This window comes from Centroberyx affinis, unplaced genomic scaffold (genome assembly GCF_046629955.1).
Source record: "Centroberyx affinis isolate AG114_WGS23_722 - 3 ecotype Tasmania unplaced genomic scaffold, CSIRO-AGI_Caff_v1 ptg006720l_1, whole genome shotgun sequence".
NCBI lineage: Eukaryota > Metazoa > Chordata > Actinopteri > Beryciformes > Berycidae > Centroberyx > Centroberyx affinis.
Window position 1 is genome coordinate 45252 of NW_027283412.1, and position 23681 is coordinate 68932.

A 23681-nucleotide genomic window follows, 5' to 3' on the forward strand; every position below is an offset into this window, starting at 1 on the left:
TTAGCGAAACGGCCCTCAGGATGAAACATCCAACAGTCGAGTCTGAACACCTCTGGACAAGAGTCTTCACTGCAGGTTTTAACACACACGCGTCTCTTAAAGCGACAAGGCCGCACACAGCTGCTGTGGGACAGACAGGCACTGACGAAGATGGGATGTGCACAGATATGCTAGAATAGAATAGAATAGAATAGAATAGAATAGAATAGAATAGAATAGAATAGAGTTGTTGTGTGATATAGGACATGGGGTGTGCAGACATGCTACTAAAGACTAGACAAGACCAGACCAGACTAGACTAGACTAGACTAGAATAGAATAGAAGACTAGACCAGACTAGACTAGACTAGAGTAGACTAGAATAGAATAGAGTTGTTGTGTGATATAGGACATGGGATGTGCAAAGACATGCTACTAAAGACTAGACAAGACCAGACCAGACTAGACTAGACTAGAATAGAAGACTAGACCAGACTAGACTAGACTAGACGATCTCAGAATAGAATAGAATAGAATAGAATAGAATAGAATAGAATAGAAGACTAGACCAGACTAGACTAGACTAGACGATCTCAGAATAGAATAGAATAGAATAGAATAGAAGACTAGACCAGACTAAACTATCTCAGACTAGAATAGAATAGAATAGAGTGGGGTGTGCAAAGATATGCTACTGAAGACTAGACAGGACTAGACCAGACTAGACTAGACTATCTCAGACTAGACTATCTCAGACTAGAATAGAATAGAATAGAATAGAATAGTGCTAAATAATGTCCATAGGCTTCCTGAATAACAGAATTGACCCTAACCCAAATCTAATTTCTGCATAAACTGATTTATAAGGATCATCTAATGCAGTAGCTCTTGTAGCACAGGAATTATCCATTTTCTTCCACTTATAGTCCAGTCCAAGTAATACCTCTGAAACCATGGCACGCATATCTCGGTAGATGGAGACAAAACCTAAGCTCACACCTCCTGCTCCATGATGAGAGCCTGAACTGCAGTACGTCCTTTCACAGCTAGATGTCTAACATCACAGTGAGGCGCAGGTCACCAATCCACGTTTGACCTCCATACAGTCAAAATGAATGCATGTAGAAATGTGGAAATGAGCATGTTTCCATTGTGATGGCTGCAGGGAGAAACTATTGATCTACACAGTTTGACGTCATACAGTACATATACAATAAATACAGTAAATGTGTAGCATGGCTACAGTAAATGTGTTGAGATGCAAAGAAGCAACAAAGGACTCTTCCTCAGATTAAAAAAAATGAATATCAAATCCTAGTTATAATTTATGTTGTGAAACATCAAGCAATCAAAATATTCATATTCAGTTTATGAATAGTAACAGTTAACACTAGCCACATTTGCAAAATCATGACGCTGATTTCCTGGAATTGATTTACAGCATGCCCAGACATGTAAACTAATTGGCCACTTTGGCTGCAGCGCTGAACTTTTGTCCTCTGTGTCTTTGCCTTGGTTCCGAGACACACACACACACACACACACACACACACACACACACACACACACACACACATTTATCCAAAAGTGGATGATCCTGTACATTATGTGAAAACATGGCCTTGTAAACTCTGTAAAAACAGTAAAAAAAAATCTTGTTTGCATAATCCTCATAGAATAGAACATCTTTAGTTCAACTAACTGGATATTTATTCACAAACTGATTCACAACAAACAAACATTTTTAAGCAAGTAAGGATAATTGTTGTCAGGAAATAAAGTATTTGTAGAAAGGCATTACAGCAGACTTTATTAGCACTCTAATTCTAGGGTTCCTTTTATAAACCTGTCCATGAAGACTAATTTAGTCTCGTAATTACTCTTAAAACCTTGGTTTTCTGAACAAGAGATATACTTTTCTCCGTGGGGTGAGATAACTCCATTTGTTTCCAGTGCTGCTTCACTTCATTTGTCTTCAATTATCTCACCGCGTTGGCATTTTGTTTCACTCGTTTTAAGAAACATTTAAGATTTTAAGACCCAACACTAGATTGAATATCTTGTTAAGAAGGATATTTAGACACAATCAATAACTTCACATTGAACTCCGCTCCTCTTCAAAAGTTGGGTTAACAAGTCAGCCAAGCCTCAGCCAATCCCGGAACAGTTCTGACGTCATGGCATCTGCAGCTCATTGAGATGAAAGGGAGTGCTAGTTGGGGGTTCCCACATGATTTCACGTCGTGAACCTCCTAACAGATAGGCATGAGACCACGGAGCCCCACTTCAGAGGATCGTGTCCTATAGGAACCCCATCTGAGGAGATTTCTGCAGCCCCAGAGTTACAGATTTAGTGCAGAATCCCCTATCGACACTGCGAGAGTGAAACATGAATAAAAACAGTCGTGCTTATGCATTCTTTCACTGGGCCAACTTCTAGGGAGTGACATAGCCTATTGATGAAATTAAACTGATCCGCCTTATTTTGCTGGGGACCGCACAGAAACCCTCTCAAGGACCCCCGGAGCTTGGGAGCTAGAGGGGCTGTGGTGCTCAACTTCAAAACCCACTGCCATCAAACGGCAAAGCCCTCAGATAAACCAAACAAACACAGCGCCGAGAGAGAGAGAGAGAGAGAGAGCGAGAGAGAGAGAGAGAGAGAGAGAGAGAGAGAGAGAGAGAGAGAGAGCATAAGGAGGCTTGCCATTTCAAAGCGGAATAACAACACACTGCTCTTCTTCTTGTGTCTCGACATCTGGAAAACTTTTTTTTTTTAATCACATTTTCCATCGACTCTCATTAGAAGCCAATTGAATGGCAACCTGCGCCGCTGTTATTGATCCCAGTGTTCATGTATTGACCGAATACAACAATAGTGTGTTTGGAGCGCTAGTGTCAGCTTTGATGTAGCTCTGTTCGCTGATCGGAGATCAGATACAGGCACGCTTTTAGATCCATAACCATCCCCCTTTTTCGCCTTTGATCTCTGCGCCGTTTTGTCCTGGATCTGGTGGTTTGTGTCGGACTGGGGCAGGACTGACATGGTGTGGAGAGAGAGACCGGTGCAGACAACACACCGCAGCTCTCACCGGTCTGAAAGACTCTTTTAAGACCTGCTGCTTTGGCCAGCACGCATTTGTTTAGCAGGTAAGACCTTTTTGTCGTTTTTATCGACCTTGTCGTTTGGGATATACCGGGATATCACAGCGACGAAAAAGAACTACATGATTAATATTAGAATATAATATAATGCAGATATAACAGCAAAGCTACAACCATGGGGATATTATAGCAATATTATAAGAATATTGTAGTTATACCATAGGAGATAAAATACTCCAAAGTAGAAAAAGGTCGCTGTGAACTCACTATTGACTACCGCTGATACACTCTAAAGCCCCTACACAAATATTATAGCAATATTATAGTGATTTTTAGGTAGGGATGTTGATTATTATAGATAGCCTAGTTGGGGACCTGCTGTCATTTTGATTTGACATGATTTGGTTTTACTGGTGCATCATGTCATATGAGAAAATAAGTGCAGTCTTCTTCATGTAGCATTATGGAAGTTGTGTGCGGATTTGAAGATGTGTTTTGAGCATGCCGCAGTGAGGGCTGGACTGGTGCAGCTGCTGATGGGACTTTAACATGCACCTTGTGTCAGGAACACAATTTGGATTGGTTAGAATTACAAACATTTTGACAGCAACAAGTACCTCTGTTACAGTTTGTACTTGAACTGAGGTTGTTGTATTAGAATTGTGGCTATTTTTGATAAGAGCTAAACAGACCTTTCTTTTCAAATAGCAGCCTATACTTTCTTTATAATGGGTTATGCTGGAACAAAATTGTTGCTATTTTTAAATAGTGTTAAACAGACTTGTTGAACTCGCCTGGCCTGCAATAACTAACCGTTATCATTTTCCTCATGACAGAAGTTTTGATTCAAACAGTTTTTATTCTTTACAAGTTATTAAGTGTTAAGTATAACCCATATAGTATATAGTATGACCTAGTAAGATACATATGCAAACACACAGACAAACACACACTCCATGCTTACGCTGTATCTCCTATTGCTGTTTCCTTTTCTCAGCTGCTAGAAACAAGTGGTCCGTCAAAATGGTCCGGATGCCACAGCACACCTTCTTCCTCATACTGACCTTGCATATCATATATTCAACTCTGGTAAGTACATTATGACATTATTCATTTTTGCCATATTGTGCCACAGCATTCATTCACTGTTTTAGATTCATAACCTTTTGATTGCTGTTAACCCCAAACTATTATTTATGTATCCATTGTCTGCTGGGGCCTTGTTAACATCTGCGTCCTGTGCAGGGGAAGATTTAGTACAACACACAGAGTGGAGTACATTGCCCTGCTAGTAGAAGTTCCTATCTTCACATTCTCTTCATATGTTAGCCTACCTATTCGTGAGTCTCAAATGTGGATAGCTAAGGCTGCACATTTTCACATTTGCTTTAGCGCAACCTGTACATATGCCCTTGAACTGGACTGTATACATGTGTGAACTGCAAACACTGTTGTATCCATAAAATTCTTGATATCAAACCAACGATGCTGCGTATCCTTTTACCTTTAATCATTGCATTATCTTTGTTTATTGTACTGCTATCTACATTCTACTCTCTCTCTACTCTCTACACTCTGTCTATATCTAGCCTTGATTTCTTGCTTTTTGACTTGCAACCATCCAATTTCCCCACAGGGATCATTCAAGTTTCATCTCATCAGTTCTCAACAATATCAAACTTGTTTTCAAGAACAGTCCAAGGCGGGGGTTGAAACCCTCCAACTATTATATGGGGGATTATGATGCATGGCTCTGGATTCAGTCCGCTTTATCTGTTGCTGATGAAAGCGGTGATGAAACGCAGGAATCCCTAACTGCCCTTTACCAAATGACTGTCCCCTCTCAGGTTCCTGTGAGGGCCGAGGAGGAGACCCGAGAATGCAGAGAACAGGAGTACAAGGACCAGTTTGGGAACTGTAAACCCTGCAAGCAGTGTGACGCAGGACAGGAGCTATCAAAGGTTGGAACAAAAAATACTATGGGGGGTTATTCTATCTTATAATAGCCCACTTGAATGAACTGAAACTTTTGTGTTTTAGCACTCCAAATCTGTTGAAAATGCCTTGTTTACTCAGCAGCTTCATATACTGTATAGTGCAGCTGAAAGGAAAAACAAGGTCAGTTTATTTAGGAAGAGGAAAGTGTCAGTAACAAAAGAGATCCAGAACAGGTCGCTTGAATCATGCTGTAATTTCCTTGAACTGAAAAAAGAAAAACGTTGGATGGATTACTCCTGTTGGTGAAAAAAAAAAGCCTCCAAAAAATGTTCAGTTCGTGAAAAGAATGGACATCCCTGTTTAGAGAAGTGTATCTTTTCCAGGGGACCAACATTATTTATTACTTCCTCTCTTTCATGCAGTGAACAGCCAAGTTGTTATTAGCTTTTGTAGAACACCGACCCTTCTTTAATCAGTCACACCCATACTTTTGACCTCCTGTAGCTGAATGGCTTCCATTGTTTCTCCCCATAGCACCCTGTCCAACTTATTGTCTTCACTGTTTGAAGCAAGCCATGCCTAAGCTTGCTGCTCACTGGGTTAGGAGTACAGTTTTTTTTCCATCACCCTAGCCACGGGTTTTTGTGTGCTTTGTACAAACAGGCCTGTATGGCGTTAGGAAAGGTTGGTAAGAAAAGGCTTTCCTCTCTGGCTCCAACTTATTCACCTACTTATTCAAAAAGAAGTGTAGGCAGTGGTGTAGTGGTGAATAAAAAGGTGGGTAATATGACCTCCAATCAGTGATAAGGCAAACAACCACCAAACTAAACAAAAATTATATTTTCTGCATTGATTTAATGGTAACTGATGGTATCTTTTTCCTCAAAAGATCCTATTCTCATATAACTTAGATCAGTTTGATACTGCATACTAAAAGGTATACTATACATTTGCATCATAAAGGTTTATGTCAGCCTGAAAAGGTGGGTAAACACTATTCTGCAGATAAAAAGGTGGGTAAACTGAGTTTAGGTGGGTTTCCCCTCCACTACATCCATGAGTTTGGTTGAAAAAACTCCATGTCACCCTTGACATCTGTTGCACACATGCGTTTAAGCCGAGTTGCCTTTAATCTCAGTACACACAGACATGCACTCTGTGGTTGGTAATACGCTTCAGTAGTCCTCGTGTTCCTCTGCCAGCTCAACAGGCATGAATGCCGCTAGCCGCCCTGGGGTCCTGGTTAATAATTGGCTGCCTCATTCGTTCCCTGAAGGTAGCGGGATGCCGGCTCACAGCGGAGACCCGGGCCCGTGCTCCCAAACTTTCCCAGAGCAGAACTTCTGATCTGAGGCCTGTAACCAAGACAATCTGTCCACATCCTAAAAGGGAGAGCTGACTGTTGGGAGGGAAGCAGACTTTCGGAGCCCCTCTGTGCGGCTGCCATAGAGATCCCAGAGGAATGTGCCCCAGTTTGCTCTGGAAGTCTGCCTCTGGAAGCCTCTCTAAGGCAGGCTGACAAACATCAATTAGCTCCTCCACACTAACTGTAGCTAAAAGAACCACCCACACAGAGGGAACATCCTTTATAACCCATCCTTCTCTCTTTCTCTCTATGTCATTGTGTTTTTCATTCTTACTCTTACCTTGCGCGGTAAGTTGCTTTGTCTGTTGTGTCGTGTCAAACACGGAGGAGTAGGAGTGATTTGCTTTCCAGTGCATGCTGGAAACTTTTGCCACTGGCAAAAAAAAGGCAAGATCGCTTTGATGTGTCAACATCATTGAGAGAGTGTAGCATTTCCCTGGGCCGCCCTGCCAGGGCAAAGGACTGCTGGCTGGCTTTGGAGAGAAAGGGAGAGAGAGAGAGAGAGAGAGAGAGTGAGAGAGAGCAAGAGAGAGAGAGAGATAGAGAGATTTATATTTCAGCCATTTCTACACTGTTATCCAGAGTAAGTTACAGTGACTGCATTAGTAGAATGAGCTTAAATTCCTGAGTAGGGGTCAAAGCCGCAGAGCCCAGACATTAGTTGTAATATATATATTTCTGTCTCTCTAAAAAGTCTGCATAATAAAGAAGTGCTAGTTAAAGAAAAAGGAGCCAGGCAGAAAAAAGTTCTATTGTGTGTGTGCGTGTGTGTGAGAGAGAGAGAGCGAGAAAGAGAGAGAGTGTGTCTTTATGTCTAGTGCAGCACACCGTATTAACAAACTGGCATTGTTTTCCGCGTTGTTTCATTACCAGATCAGATGACTGGCCTCCCTCTGTAGACTCTTGTGATTTCCTCCTAATCTCAGAAGTATCTCTCCGTCTGAACATGCTTCAGGTCCCAGCCAGCTCTCCCCTCTCTCCGCTCCTCTCCCCTCCACGCTGCTGTTTTGCTTGGCAATCTCACCCAAACTAGATTTCGAGATAGCGTAGGGAAATGGGATGTTAAGCGGCGTCTTCTCTGGACACGTTTTTGAGGTTAAATCACCTCAAAGTACTGTATGGAAACGGAAGGAATGACACACTTGTATCGTAACTTGATTAGGTAGTTGCTTAGCGATCGGATTGAGATCCATAGTGAATAGTTCAGGAAGGGATATGATTTCTTTTTCAAGATTTTGTTTACTTTGGACAACTCCCATTCATTTATAATGGCATCTTCTAAATGCAAACAAACTTTTTTTTGGTCCTGATCACATCCGTGATAGTTAATTTTGTAAAAACATTTGAATACTAGACATGTAAGATCCTTTTTTTAAATTGCCCTGAATCTTATTGGACAGTAAACAGTGGAGAGAGACAGAGCTATGAGATGTCCCAGACCAGATTTGAACCCATGACATTGAATACATGGTATGAGGCTTAGCCAACTGAGCCACCAGGATAGATGGAAAATGAATCTTTTCAGGAATATAAATTTAGATTTAATATATAGTCTTTTGTTAATACTGGTGGCTGTCTGTGATTACAGGCTATTTTCGTCACCTTTTCATATAATAATAACTGCTACATCACTGATTACCAGGGGTGTGTTCTCACTTTCAGCTGCTACTACTAAGCTCAATCAGGGTAGGGTGTCAGCTCTGTTGAGCTTTGTTACCAGGGACAAAAGAGTGAAAGAGATCACTCCTTGATGTGCTGCCTGGGTAGAGGGGGGCAGAAGTTGGCTCCGTTTTCCTTTTGTTTCACTGCCCCGACCTGCTCTGTGTACGTGGCACCGGCCCCCATCCTGCCATGTGGTGCCACATGGGCCGGGCTTGTGCCAGCACTGGGCTTAGTGGGGATGAATCCTCCCTGGGCCCCTTCCTTCATCTGGAAGTGGGTCACACAAGCCCAAAAACCACTCTGAACTGCCCTTCAGCAACTGGCCCCGCAGGCGCTCCCTCAAGGCCAGGTTTCTGGGTTCAGTGCTGCGCCGCTGTCCTCCCTCTCCTGCCTCGCTCTCTGCACTCGTTTATCTGTTCAGGAAGGCAAGATCATGGCTAGCAACTGTATGCTAGGCCTTGTTTATTCTCCCTTTCCCCCTTTGTCACTCATCAACCACCTCTCTCTCTCTCGCTCCCCCGCCCACCCCCCAACCCCGCACCCCCCCCACCCCCACCCCACCTCCACTGTTCCCTGCCCTGCCCCACTGGAGAGCAGGGCCTTATATGGAGAGTTCATAACAACAGCTGCAGTAGCCCAGCCCTAGCTGGTGCACCTCCGGCCAGGCCTGGCCCAAGGGTTCAATGTCAGGCTCATATGCGTTTGGCTGGAAGGACTGAATTCCTCGTCTTCTAGCCCGACTCTGCGGTGCCATCACAAGATCACATCTTCGCCTCTGTCATCCCCCCCCTTTTTTTTTTTCTTGCCAGCCTGCCTCCCCAATCCCAACCCCCCGTCAGACTCTTGTGCCCACATTCCAGCATGACTGCATGCCCAGGCAGTGAAATGGGACACGGGTGAAGAGAGAAGGGAAGAGAGAAGCGCCCTGTTTGAAGCTGACCTTCACTTTTATGATATATGAACCCCGCCCCCCCCTTCACACACACACACACACACTCACTCCCAGTCCATCCTCCCGGCTTGGGAATGCAGTGTGGCAACAGTGGGCAAACAGTGGACAACAGGAGGGCAGCTGCTCCGGAGTCGATAATAAATGATCAATGAATGATGTCATCCCTGCAGGGTCCTTTCACTCAGTGTGGTATACAGTCATATCAGCATTAATGTAAATGTTGCCATGTGAAAATCAAGGTCACCGGGCTTCCACCATTACCACTGGGTATACGACTAGTTTTGTCTCTGCTGAGCAGGACAGAGACCAAACTAGACTAACACACACAGCACAGGAATCAGTGTTTAATTAAGTGGGGAGATTGGGTCACTCTTATCGATAAAGCTGATTTGCTTCTGTGTTGACAAAACTGTGTCAGATTTAGTCCATCCACTCCCAGTTACTGTGGAAACTAATGGTATTAGCAATGCAACATGTGTACCAAGCTAATAATTTCATGATTTGTCTCTGAGATATATGAACTCCCTATAACGAAACACCATAGACACCAGACACTCATTTACCACTGATATGCATTGCCTTCTATCTGTATTTTTTCATTATGGAAATCATCAACTTATATTTCAAGTTCATCTTAAAAATATCGTACATCATTTCTGCATGGTACAGGCAACAAAATCCTCACAGAGGTGGCTTAGCATTAGATCAGTCACATAGTAGAAGGAAGCTGTGCTTTTTAAGTGCACTTTCCATTGTGGGACGCAAGAAGGGTATTCATCCTATTTTGTCCCTATACTTCTCCATAATCCTTGCCCCCTTACTGAAGCGTTTCCTTTGCACACTGGCCTCTCAATCAACAGGACACTCACTGAGTCTGCTTCGAGAGGGAGTCACACAAAAACTCAGCAATAAACTTGCAATAATACAACAGTGGGTGTCCCCCAGGGCCTTTATTATTCAAATGCCTGGCCATTCTGGGTCTTGCAGCGGAAGGCCACTCATTCATACGGAGAGAGTCAGGGAGATTATTGCCAGTGTAAGATGGACTCTCAAAAGAGGCAGGCCATTGTTCTCTTCCGATCCCGCAAGCCAAGATCATTCTTTAATTCCAGACCCCTGGTAGTCCACATTCAGACCCCCTTTTCACCAGCTGTACCCCTCCCCAAACCACCAACCCCACCTCTCACCCGGGGTATTTCTCCTGCTAATCCCCCCAGGAATGTGGCTTTGGTTATGGAGAGGATGCCCGGTGCGTGCCCTGCCGGAGCAGTCGCTTCAAAGAGGACCGGAGCCTGCAGAAGTGCAAGCCCTGCCTGGACTGCGGACTCATCAACCGTTTCCAGAAGGGCAACTGCTCCACCACCAGCAACGCCGTGTGTGGCGACTGTCTGCCCGGGTGAGAGGAGAGACTCCACCACAGCGTGCACAGAGATCATACACAGCAGAATAGAATAGAAACAAATTTACTGTATTGTATTCATTCTTATTCTGATAGTTGTATTACTGTATGTACACTACCAGTCAAAAGATTGGACACTGTTTTTCACATTTTAGAATAATAGCAAAGACATCAAAACTATGAAATAACACAAATGGAATTATGCAGTAACCAAAAAAGTTTTCAAATCAAATCAAACAAATCTAAACTAGATTCTTTAAAGTAGCCACGCTTTGCCTTGATGGAAAGGCAAAGGCATTGGAAATAAATTCGTACATAGGCATCAGCTTCACTATTTATATTTGCCTAAGAAACAAATTTCAAGGATTTAAGCATAAGCCTTTAGTTCAAAATGGATTTAAGTCAATGAAAAACATAATACATTCAATCAGGTGTATCCAAACTTGTTACTGGTATATACTGGTGTATAAAAATGCTGGACAATTGGCAGTGAAAAGGTTCATTATTCTATTCTAGTCTTGCACACCAGTACCATGCTTTAACATGTAATGGTAAATCCCATTTGGTGAATACTTTTACAAAGCACGTTAACAGTGCTGAGTTTAGGCATTTTCAGTGTCCCTGTTTGACAATAGTTCATGGTTTCTATCTAACCACCTGTTCGTGATAGCTTTGATGATGATAAAATATCACTCTGTGCTTTCAACAGATATTACAGGAAGACCAAATTGAGTGGTTTCCAAGACATGGAGTGCATACCCTGTGGGGACCCTCCGCCTCCCTATGAACCTCACTGTAAGCACCTTTCCTTTCTTTTACCTCTTCTAACAGTTGGCCTATCATCAGTGGGCTATTCATTAAATGTTCTCATGAATACAGGGTATTCAGTCGCAGCCCAGAAAAAAAGTAACCTCACCTGTGATGTTTTAAGATGAAAAAAAAAGAAAGGCAAACAATGGTCTGAAAGCAAACTATAGAACTCCTGACCAAACGCTGCAAGAACCAAAACTCAGTGCAATGCCACAACAAAGCACCTACCCACATATAAAACATGCCAGCACAAGGTCCTCACAGTAATCAGAACCACAGCTCCTAATGGGTGGAGAAAGTTCATTCACTAAGTCTCACTGAGCCAACCAGCTATGCTATATGTGCAAATAAATGCTTGGATTTACAAGCTGAGCAGATAAAAGTTGAAATGGATACTGCTAGCATATTAGTGGGTTTGCAGTGGATTATTCTAGCTGAGTCCATGCTGCTCACTATCATCACTCCATTTGGGCTAAATGAAGGAATTTCCTTGAATAAAAGTTCTGTTGATATTACAAGGACAGAAAGTGTTTAAATAGCATTGCTAAAAAACTGCTGCATTGCTCTGCCTATTTCTGTAATGAGGGTAAAGTTTAACACTAGAGTAAGCACATCATCGGTGAGTCCTAGTTCAAGCAGGATAATTTACTACCACTTTGTAGAGATCCATTATGCACAAAGAGGGGGGTGGGAGGGGGTACAGTATGTTCACAAAGCATGGTTTGAATTCCAGTAGGCTACAGATCCAATTAACTTCTGTCTTCCGGCCATTACAAGTAGTTAAGTACAACCTTATGATTTCAGGTTTCCACATAAAACGAGCAGGCTAGTGAACTTATACCTTTGGTAATTGAGTGTGACTTCCTGATGGCAGCGGAGGCTGCAGCTGTTTCTGTGGAGGCTTTTGGCAGCATGAGCATCTGAGCAGTCCCGGGCCAGGTTTAGCACCCCTCTGTTAAATAAATGGATTCGGCCCCGGGATATCGGACAACTCGCAAAACTTGTTTACTCTTTGCTCACGTCTCCCAGATGTAAAGAGTTCTGATTTCGTCAGACTGTCCGCTGTTGTACAGTGTGTTTGATTTTTCACTTCAGTCTCGAGTTAATAGATGTTTTTTCCTTATTTCGTTACAAGCAACATTACTGTTTGTGTAATGAACCCTAGGACAGGCGGCCTCCCTCTGTCTGCTTGTCTGTCCATCTGTGCAGCTTCCCGTTTTGATACTGGAGGAGGCTTGTGAAACAAAATGGCCATTGTGTCCCAGAACATAGCTGGTAGTTAGTTCTTACTGGGAGACTCTCGGTGGAGCGTTTCCAAATGTTTGAAAGTCTTGCTCCCTCCCTCCAGTGTTATCTTGCGGAGGGTGGTGAAAACTTAAAGGGGAGATCATTCTAATAGGCCACACTGGCCTGGGGCAACGGTGCAGCTGTGCAGGGGAGGCGGTCGCTGTCTGGGGTGGACTGTAAATCTTAACCCCCCCACCCCCCCTCCTCCTCCTCCTCCTCCCGCTGCCTTCTTCCCTCCCTTTCCCCAGTCGGTTTCTGGAGCCGAGTAAAAATGAGATTGTGTTTTATGGATTCCTTCAGCCTCTTTAATGTGTTTCATCTGCTGGAGTTTTTCAGAGTCACGGTAGATCTCTGAAAGCTGACTGGACCGTGCTAACACACACTGGCATGCAGATACACACATGCACGCGCACATTCTCTCTCTCTCTCTCTCACTCACACACACACAGAATCCCACCTCCTCCATTTACCCTCTGCCTGTCTTGCCATTATTACTCATTCCAACCAGATTTACGCGAAAGTCAGATAGGAATTTTATCTGGGCGACGTAGGAATAAAAAGAAAACAATGGTGTAGCTTTGAGATAGTTTTTCGCTAACCAGCTCATGCTATTTAGTTTAGTTAGGAATCCAGCTGTACAATATTAGTTATTTTTAGGCAGGACTTCCCAACTAGTTCAAATGATTTCTTCACTTTTGAAGAAATGAAGGAAATGCTGCTAGTGCGCAGGGCAATCATGCTACTGATGAGTGCCACTTATCACTTTTATATGCTACTGCGAGGCTTTTCCCAGAGACAGAGCCTGTGGTAAGGACTAGCCCAAGGACAGATGATCCGAAAAACCTCCATCCTGACTGATAACGTCAAGGTTCTGTCTCGTAACGTAAAAGAAGCCTAATCCCAACCTTCCCTCGCCTGGTATGTTGACTGACTTCAAAGGTTCATGCAGTCTGCTCTAACCACAGGAAATTATCTTAATTGAATTGCCTACCAGCAAGTCAAACAAGAGCCTTCACTCTTTAAAAAGCAACTTCACCAATGTCACTCAAGTGTCAGTGGAGTTGCTGGAGTGATGGTTCCTCTGCTTATTACAGCAGAATTCATCCTCACCACTGTCTTATCAGTTATCAGTTACGCAATTATCAAACCTCATGACGTTAATAATGTTTGTAGTTGCCACATTAAACAGGGTGATGACTGTTATTATCTGTTTTGCCACAAACACACCACCCACGCACTTGGGAGGTGTAAATCATCCGATAGACGTATCCAGTTTCATTTGAACAGAATGTAAAAGGGTAATTTAATATGTTGTTGTACCTCCCGTAATACACTCCTGTACCTGTAATGCACAATGTCATAGGCACCAATGGTTCAAAATGAGTTGTTGCTATAAAGTGGTTATTGTTTTGCTTAGAATATATTTGCATCTGAGAACCCATTCTGGAAAAGAGGGTCCTGTCAGGGTTCTTGAGGGTGAAACGTATTAGAACAAACTTTCCCTTATTTTTTACTGAAAGACTCATAATCAAAAAGATTAAATGAGCACCAGATGATAAGCTGCACATTGGACCTGAGATCACTTTCTGCATTATCTAAACCCTTCACACATGCTAGCTATGGATATTGATTTTTTTCGCCTAATTTTTTAACATTCCTCCACACTTTCAAATCCCCTTGCACTATATTAGATATTCATTTGTTAGTTATCCCATCTTTTGCTACTCGTAGGTTTCCTGTTCTGTTCGAAATGGCATCAGAGAGACTATGATCCATCATAATAAAAAATATATACCGTATATCAAGTATCAATATCATAGTTAAGCAATAACATAATATCACTTCTTGTGTAAAGAGCTGTCAAACAATAATGGAACAATGCCTTAAATACCTTGTTTTGATTTTCTGTCACAGAACAGTTGGCTAGTTACAAGGATAGGTGTCCTCCATCATTGCTGCTCCATCATGTATAAGAATATGTACTAATGCTAGTCATTCTTTGTAACTCATTTGGCAAATGGGTCAAAATGATGAATCCAAGGGTTGAGCAGTTATGGACTTGGAGTCATTTAAATGTCATTAGTTGAGACGGAAAACCACAAAATGGAAGATATCTCAGTTTTGAATAGTTTACAACAAAGAGAAATGCAGTCAGAAAAAATATTTCCCCCCTCTCTGTTCTTGTGCCGAGTTCAAGGTAGAACAAAGGTTTGGACGGCAACAAGTCCAAGATCCCTCAAGGTGCAAAGCTTCTTTTATTTAAAGTATCCCTTGAGTTCGGCATTCCATAAAGTCAACAGGCAGAGAGTATATCAAAGGCTGTGGTTTATTGGCAGCGTGCGGTGTGGAGATAAAATCAGCAGGTGAGGTCTCTTCAATGCACCAGTGTTTATCTGTGTTTGCTGCAGCTGTCGGGCCCTGATAACAGGCTGACATTGTGGTGCGGGGAAATGATGCTCACCTTGGACAAATTCAGCCTAAATAATGGAGTCCAAAAGTCTAACTGATGGTCCGGTTTCTCATCCATGGATTAAGTCTGGTCCTACGCGCTCGAGTGTTCGTCCAGTACAGTTCTCCTTTGGAACAAGTGAAAACTGGCTTAGGGCAAGTTGCTCGTCAGCTGTGAATGCAAGAATTGTACGTTTTCTGTGACTAGCATGGATACAGACAGCACCTCTAAGTTTTTGAGACGATAAAGGGTTTGGAGTAGAAATACCGTATGTTAGGCTACGTCATTAGTTTAGTCTTGCAAATCTAACCAGACAAAACTATATTTTACCAGTGACTAATAGACTGCCATATTCAAGTGCTTACCTCATCAGATAGTTAAGAGATGTGCTTACAATCCACAAAATACATAAATTCCATGCGAACATCAAGTACATGGAATAAAGATAACAAATCTTCATTTTTATCATGAAATAATGCAAATAAAGCAGCAAAAATGTATTATCAAAATAACAACGCACAATCAGTTGTCATCTTAACACACCATGAAAGTGACTCGATCATCAGTAATCACAGCACTATGGGGCGTTATCTCACTGATTGTACATAATGCCCAAGTTGCCAATGAGCAGCATCTGCAGGCAAGTAGGGATAACCATCACAGGCTCAATCGCATGAGAGTGAAAGTAATCAATAGGGCTATCAGCTGGCCTTTAAAGATTACTGCCACAGTAAATTCAACGTGATCCATGCTCTAACTACTTAAAAAGAGGAGCTACCTTAAAGCGTGCTTAAACACACTCTAGTTCACAATTCTGAAAGATGCAGAAAAGTGGGGTGGGGAGTGCACAGGGGTGTGTGTCTGTGATAACCCACCTTTAGGGGCGGAAACTATTTTCTGATCACAAAGCATTTGACGCTGCCAAAGGCGAAATACCTGCCTTGACATCACCGACTGAGGTGTGGCCAGATGTTTCTGCCCATATAATAGAGAGCAGTGCAACAATGATTTTCTGCCTCTAGAAGTGAATGCAGGCCTTCATCAAAACATGTTGAAATTAAGTACAGGATTAATGTTATTCACTGTATAGAAGCCATGCAACGATGTTTACAGCTCAAAAAAACCTGACTTAGTGCTGATTTGCTCTTTAAATATAAAACAGAGGGAAAGGCATTATCCTCTCTCAACATCAAAAATAATCATGTATTTATTAATTAAAAATATGATGTAGGAAGAATTCTACAAGTTTAGAACAGCTGCTGCTGGTTGATACTTGTGATGTAGAGTAATGGATTGGGTCTGAAGCTGTGTGGTAGAAAAGTTGCATCTTTGTAGCTATCGATATCATTATTTTTGATAGTGGGAGAATACTTTGATGTTCAGTGTGATGAGTAGATTTAATGCTAATAGGTTTTAACTTGTAGGAATAATTGCATATGGAAGCATTTACACCCTGTAAGCACATGCTTAAATCTTCACTTTTTTTGTACTCTTTTTCATTTTTTCCCCCCTCAGTTCTGAATGATTAACGATTTGAGTAGTTGCCTCGATTTGAGCAGTGATTTGCATGTCAAAACTGTTAGTCGGCACTTAGTCCTCTGTTGTAACAGTTTTGAAGGCCTTTCTCCGCTGAAACGTACTAATCTTGTTTTAATAAGAAGTGATCACTCATTTTTTTGACAATGTATACTTCAATGCTTATATTAAAAAACTTTTATTGTGCCCTCTGGGACAAAGTGAATTTTGGAGCGCTGCTATGAGTTTGTGTTTTTTTCTTTTCTTTTCTTTTCTCCCTCCTCCTCTCAGGAGGAATGTTAAAATACCCTTATCCCCTATCTGGTTGAATAAAAAACTACCCAAAGCTAAAGTAATGTTTACATTGCATAACAAAGAGCTCTTGCATGTGAAAAGGCTGAACCCAGTTCCCTTTATGATTAATGTACTGTAAAGCAAACATTGATAGAGGGGGCCTCATTGAAAAAGACTTTCTCAAACAAAAAGTCGTTTATTGTATTTGCTATATTCAACTTACAATCTTTCACAATTGGTTTTGTTTCTCCTTCATGATGGGTGAGCGGTCAATCTGTTTCACAGCACAGTGTGGGCCTGCTACCTTTTTCTGGTTGCCTTGTTTGCTCTGCATAAACCCACACCCATTCTGCCATGAATACATTGATCTTTTTAAGTTCAACAAAATTATATTTGATTACTGATAATGATCGCAGACAATTATGTTAATCTGCACGGCCTTAGAGAGGAATGTCACTCAATTTAAGAATTCAGGCATGTTATCTCTACAGCTGAGGACCATCCCATTCCCTCCCAAAGGTACAAAATAGAGAACCAGGATTCTACTGTGACTTCCGACATGCTGATGTATCATCCGAGGGCTGATGGGAATCTCACTATTTGTCTAAGCTTTTAAATCAGTTTTATTTCAATTATCATACAACGTGTCAGGAAACTCACAGAACGTCTCGTATGTGATCAGCAGCTGCGTAGGCGTCAGTACTTCGCTGCTTTTGGATTTTCACAGAATAAACTTTTTCCTCCAGGCAACCCCACAAACCAAAATTGATATGTTAATGTGATAGCTCAGTCTTGACATGCAACAAGACAAAAAAAGTGCTACTTATCCCTCTGATTCCAGACTTTTTGGACACCCAGTAGTTGTGCTTTCAGCTCTGAACCAGACAATGTAGCCGTTTCTCCATCCTGGGTACGGCTGCGCTCACCTTTTCTAGATTTTTTTTAAACCGTTTTTTCAGTTGGAGTATATTTATCTGTATGACATCACCCATCAGGGTGTGGGACAATCTCCCCACACGTTTCTAGTAATTACACACAGCAGTCATTTTCTTTAATATTGAGTGATCTGTCCCAGGTTTTATGAACAACATGCCTAAAGGATAAAATTGAGTGGTATTTCCCCTTAAAGTATGTATTGCTGGATTAACATGATTTCATTACTCTTCTGTTAACTTTGGCAAAGGGCGGAGGGGATAATTAAACATACCAGAAGCCAGATTTTAAAACACACTGCCAGTTCATCCGTCTTTAGTCGTGATATCCAGCATTAAGCCGTATTAAGCCGTGATGTTCCATATTTGTGGGAACTTGTATAATGAGTGGCATTCTTGAGGTCAAAAGTCTAGGTGTGAGAGTTCTGGGGGCGTTCGGAGGGGCGGAGCAAACTGTGACATCACATTTCCCCCTGGGGCAGGCTGAGAACTGAATCAAGCCAAATGAGCACATACGCATAACACACCACCACAGACACAATGACACACACACAAGCATGAACACACCCAGCATCTGTCCCGTCTTTGTTTTTCTCTCTCTCTTTCTCACATACACACACACACTCGACCTATTTCAGACGCCTGACCAGCATGTCTGCCTCTTGCCTTCATGGCAGACTTAATGACGGGGCTGTGTGACTAGCATGTGAGGGTGTTAAGGCCCGGGGCGAGGGGGGAGAACTGTCTGTAAATCATCTTCTGTGTGGAAAGAGAAAGAGGGCGATAAAGAGAGAATCCACCATAGGCGTTTTCTCTTTGAACTGCGCTGCTTATTTCATTTGAGGGGAGCAAAGAGATGAGAGAGGGCTCCAGGCCAAAAAAGGGATGATTTGTCTCACATTACACCGTGGCCTGGGTGAACGCTTGATTCCCATTGGCTGGAGAGTTGTTGAATAATGTGAGGTAACCGTACCTCGTCATGTGTTATCCCTTATCCCTCAGTCTCAAATTATGCTGTTGCTGTGGTATAAAAGAAACGCCGCTCAGCACCTTGCAAAAAAACTGCAGGTCTACTGTCATATGGTCATTACAAATTCCTCATCAACAGCTCACACCCTTTCCGGTTTTATTCCACATTCATGTCTCTTCCCGGCAGGCAGCGGGCGTGTGAACCTGGTGCCGCTGCCCTCGGTGGTCACCAGTCCTCGGGACATGGCGCTGGCCGCCGTCATCTGCAGCGCTCTGGCCACCGTGCTGCTGGCCCTGCTGGTCCTGTGTGTCATCTACTGCAAGAGGCAGCTGCTGGAGAAGAAGCCCAGCGGTGAGTCACGGCAGGTGGAAGCACGCGCGCAGAAATTTCTGTTGTGCAACAAAAAGCGCATCTCTGAGAAAGATGGGTTTTTTTGTCCAAATTATGCTCATTAGATGCTTGGGAGCTGTGTATGTTTGTTGATTGGTGGGTTTGTTCATGTGTAATCCTTTTTGCGATGCCCAGTGCTTAGGGGAAGTACAGTATGCTCTCTCAAAGTTCAAATAAATTGAACTTTAAACCCCCCAGCCACTGACCTTTCAGTGGCTTTACAGGTGGTTGTAGTACATCCACCATCTTTGTACTCTTGTCATGATTTCTAAAATGGAGGAAAACCCAGTTATACAACAGCTGTATCAGAGAGTACTGAGGACACACAAAGAAGGCATGCATGCGCCTTCAAATGCCACTTGTGTTATTCACTTACTGTGCTGTGAGATGTACTGAGTGGGTGGTTGGACAGAAGCCGTAACCCCACCCTCCATCTGAGTGCAGTTTTTGAAATTATACAATGGATTTTTAAGTGGCCTCATGGATGTGAGGATTATGAAACTTGCCCAACACATAAGTGGACACAAGTTTGGACACAAGTCAGAAATACATCACGATTTTTACGAGGTTTTCACCTGACAGCAATGATTATACTGAAACAATATCCCTTTCTAGACTGGTTATGATTCTTAAGTGAAACATTATTTAACTGGAAACCTTTTAAGGCCTCTGTGCTGTTGTGAGGATTATTCTATGTCCCAATAGTTTGTGCTGTAGTGTTGATGGAGTCCAACATGTTTTCTCCCCAGCCTCTCTGAGGTCCCAGGACGGTCCCTACAGTGGGGCCGAGCTGTCTTGCCTGGACCGGCGCTGGCTCCATGACTTTCCCCAGAGACCATGCTGTCAGTGTCACCTGGGACCCGGACACACCTGTGGTAGGTTACAGTTCAGAATAAAGGGCTTTTATACTACAATGGTGTCTAGGCATCAGACAGACTAACATTCACACAAACTACAAACTGCTCATCAGGCCATATTAGACAGGCAATATTTCTACTGTTTTTGTGTTTTTTGTTTTTTTTACTTGAGCTGCCCAGACACAAAGGCATTAATAGCTGGGATAACATCTATGGGACTAAGTCTGTGGGCCATAAAGAAAAAAGTGGAAAGAGAAGAAACTTACTGGTATTATTTTCCCACTACATTGCCCCAAAATGTCGCCCACGCATTATGGCCTTTAGTTCTTAAGTTTACCACTAGGTCTGCAACTAGCCCATTGTTAAGCTTCAAGATTGTCTTACCTTAGCCTCTTTTTACTGTGTTCATGCAAAGATGTTGTGGGACAGATTCTAAATTCAATAGTATAGTCACTGATTCCATTTCAATAGTGTAGTCATACTACACAGGCGTTTTGGTCTCATCTTGCCCCTTTGCCTAGACTGTAAGGACAGTTTCTGATAGTGATGGTGGGTGGTATTTTGTTTCCTCTCTGTGTCCATGTACCCAATGTTTTTTCTGTGTGTGTGTGTGTGTAATGTCCAGGTCCAGTTCACCTGATCCCATCTCTGTGCTGCGATGAGAGCTGCAGTCTGGGCCGTAGCCAAGACAACAGCCCCTTCCAGTCCCAGATGAGCTTCAGTGACGGGTGAGGAGAAAATCTGCTGCAAATTATATGTCCATGAGGATGAGCAGGCACCAGAATGGTCATGTTTATAATGCTGGATAGAGGAAACACAGGAGAGAAAGCTCTTGTGGGATTCAAATCCTAGGACAGTGGGGTCAGAAAAGGGAGACTTTACCACTCGACTAGAAGGATAAGGTTTTTTGGCGTGTTGTTTCCATTTATTCTGATGGACTTATTGGTACCTGCTGATTGAGTTTAAGAGGAGAACTCAAACACCATTCAACATTAACCACCGAACAAACAAAATTTTAAAAAAAGTCACACAAAACTGCATCTATAATGTAAAAAATACCTTGAGGCTTACTTGTGGCTCAGCAATAGATGACCACTGCAGATCAAACTGCATAAACTACCACATTAACATTCAACAATCATTTACCCATTGCATCCAACACACCAAATAAGGATACTTGCATTCGTACACTGCGAAAAAGCAAATACAGAACCTCACAGCGTATCATTCCTCATCAGCCAGCGTTTGGTATGCGTAGACTAAACCTCGAAACACCAGGCAAGTAAACACTAAACCGCCGCTCTGCCTCGGGGTTTGTCCAAGCACAGCATTCCTGTTCACACCTCTGCTTCGATACAGGAAGGAAGGGAGAGTGGGAAAGCCAACCTTGCTGTGGTTCTGACTCTTTGGGCCTTATTTTTTTTTTTTTTTTTTTTAAGATTCTTCCACGCAAATGTTCTTAGGGCCAAATCCAAGCCAAAGGTGTCATTTGTGAGAAAACTGATCCCGAGGCAAAAATCATTGAGTTTCATTGACTTTCTCCAATTTTCTGTCATGCAGCTAAAAAGCCAAGGCTAATTTCTATCGCTATCCAAGGTTAGAAGCTTTAGACATCATTTTATGTGGTTAATAATATTCTTTGAAATGATTGCACAATGGAATCTAGGCTGTTAAGAGTTCTGCCCAAGGCTGTGGCTGGACACTGAACACATTCATGACAGATTCATGGTGCTAACCCCAAGCCCTCCCTGCTACGCTTCCCAGAAACACGAACCCTGACGAGGGGAGCGCCCCGATCCATCAGGCAGCACCTCCAGAGACCGGTGGGATGTGGCAGAACTCTGAGTGCTCAGAGGGTTTCGGGCTTCCTCGGTGCAGCCCAGAACCTGCAGGGAGACTGGAGGTGGAAGGGGAAGAAGAAGTAGAGGGCGAGGAGGACGAAGAAGAAGAAGAAGGGTCCAGGTCAAGGGAGAACGTCCAGGAGAATTCGCCCGACCGGACCAGACCGGGATACGGCGAAGCCCTGACAGATGCTCTTCTTCCCAAGCAGCACCCATCGTTTTAAGGAAGGTGAGTTGAAATTTTGCGAATGGTAAAACCCAATTCATTTCAGATGGTAGACTACCGTTTTCCTGATGACGTCCCTGAATGTCATTTAATTTGCTTTACAAATGTTTCCCTCAGTGACGCTCACTTGGCATTTCACATTAGTTGCCACGGAGGGAACAAATGATTGATCCTCAAAACCGGATTGTTTACTGAGTCAAGCAAAGAGGCAAGTATGCGAGAGCAAACAGTCTTAAACCCCGGAAACTGAAGGCTTTAGGTAAACTATGCCTCAAAAGGACTGAACTGCAAGAAGAAGAAAAATCATGGCTTCTCCCACTCCAACAAATATTGAGAAACTGTGAATAAATAATTCCCTCAGAGAGATTAAACCGCTTAGAATGGGTTCCACTGATTCGTAGAGCCATATCGCATCGAATTTGTGAGACAAATTGTCAGAGTGGCGGATGGAGCTTCAGAGCCAGAGCAGCCTTGTTGACGTGATTCAGTTGGAGGAGCAGAAAGTGTGTGTTCTCACTCAGTACCCATGAGCACAAATGGACACAGACCCACAGCTGTGTACAAGCAGACACACACACACACACACACACACTAAAGAACGCTGTGGCGCTCAAACCATAGAATTTCCCTGGAGCAATTCTTCTACAACTCTTGGACTCCCTTTGATGGACAGGGACAGTGGTGTGTGTGTGTGTGTGTGTGTGTGTGTGTGTGTGTGTGTGTGTGTGTGCGTGTGTGCGTGTGTGTGTCCATGGAAAGTGGAAGCTGGCTGGTTAAGGAAACAGAGATAGGGCAAGGCAGCATCCAAGCCCAGTTCTTTGATGTAGCCAAGACGATCCTGTTGTAAGGCGGCCCCCGGCCGGCTCTGGTGAGATATATTACTAATGATTGCGTGTGTGTGTGTGTGTGTGTGTTCCTCTGCTTTCTCTCTTTCCAGGATGACATGGATTTCTTTGGCTCGTGTTCCACCCTTGAACCACCCTGGACTCCACAACGGCAACGGCCAGATCCTGTTTCAGATTACTGCCAGTCCCCACAGACCGCACCAGCCGCTCTCAAGTGCGGTCACGCCGCCTTCTTCACATGCCTGCCACTGACCTCAGAGCCCCTCGTCAAAAGGACCCCGAACGGAATATGTACATAGATGCAAACAAAAGCACTGCTGAGGAAAAGTAAAGCACGAAAGGCAAAGGCGTAGCGATCAAGAGATACAAACGCACCGAATGTGAGCTTGCTGGTCCAGAAGGTGAAATCGAATGAAGTTCAAACAACGAAGAGGAGGAGTTTTGACTGATTATTGTGGAACAAAGTGAATAAAAGTGGGCGTCTGCTCTGCATCTTCGCATGTAGAAGAGAAACTGTGCCACAGATCTAGCAGTTGGTGTTTTATGAAGCTTTTGTTTGTAAAGGAAACCGCTGTAAATTCAAGGCGTGAAGAAAAGTGTCAAAAGTGAAATGTTGCACACTGAAGACAATCTCGACGATACGGAACAAGTTAAGACAATGAGGAATGTTTGTGTGATAAATTTGTTGTAGATACTGTAAAATAGTAAATAGGTCAATATTTTTGTAACATAGACATGACTGACGATATGTTTGCCTTTTCCCTCCACAGTTGTAGTATTGGTGGCTATGAATGGTCACCTCCACATGATATCATTTTACATAATTTGTAAATAAACCACTTCAACAAGTACAAAAGTTATTTGTGT

The 23681-nt window shown here is 43.0% G+C and overlaps 1 protein-coding gene across 1 annotated transcript; it reads left to right on the forward strand.

Moving 5' to 3' along the window:
* The first annotated feature begins 2661 nt into the window (after nt 1-2661).
* tnfrsf19 (tumor necrosis factor receptor superfamily, member 19) lies at nt 2662-23659 on the forward strand. The gene is made up of 10 exons (XM_071513040.1): nt 2662-3126; nt 4079-4170; nt 4929-5042; nt 10217-10395; nt 11108-11193; nt 18842-19006; nt 19795-19920; nt 20528-20630; nt 21667-21972; nt 22907-23659. Exons 2-9 carry the CDS (start codon nt 4105-4107, stop codon nt 21965-21967), a joined length of 1140 nt encoding a protein of 379 aa, XP_071369141.1. The 5' UTR covers nt 2662-3126; nt 4079-4104; the 3' UTR covers nt 21968-21972; nt 22907-23659.
* The last annotated feature ends 22 nt before the right edge of the window (nt 23660-23681 follow it).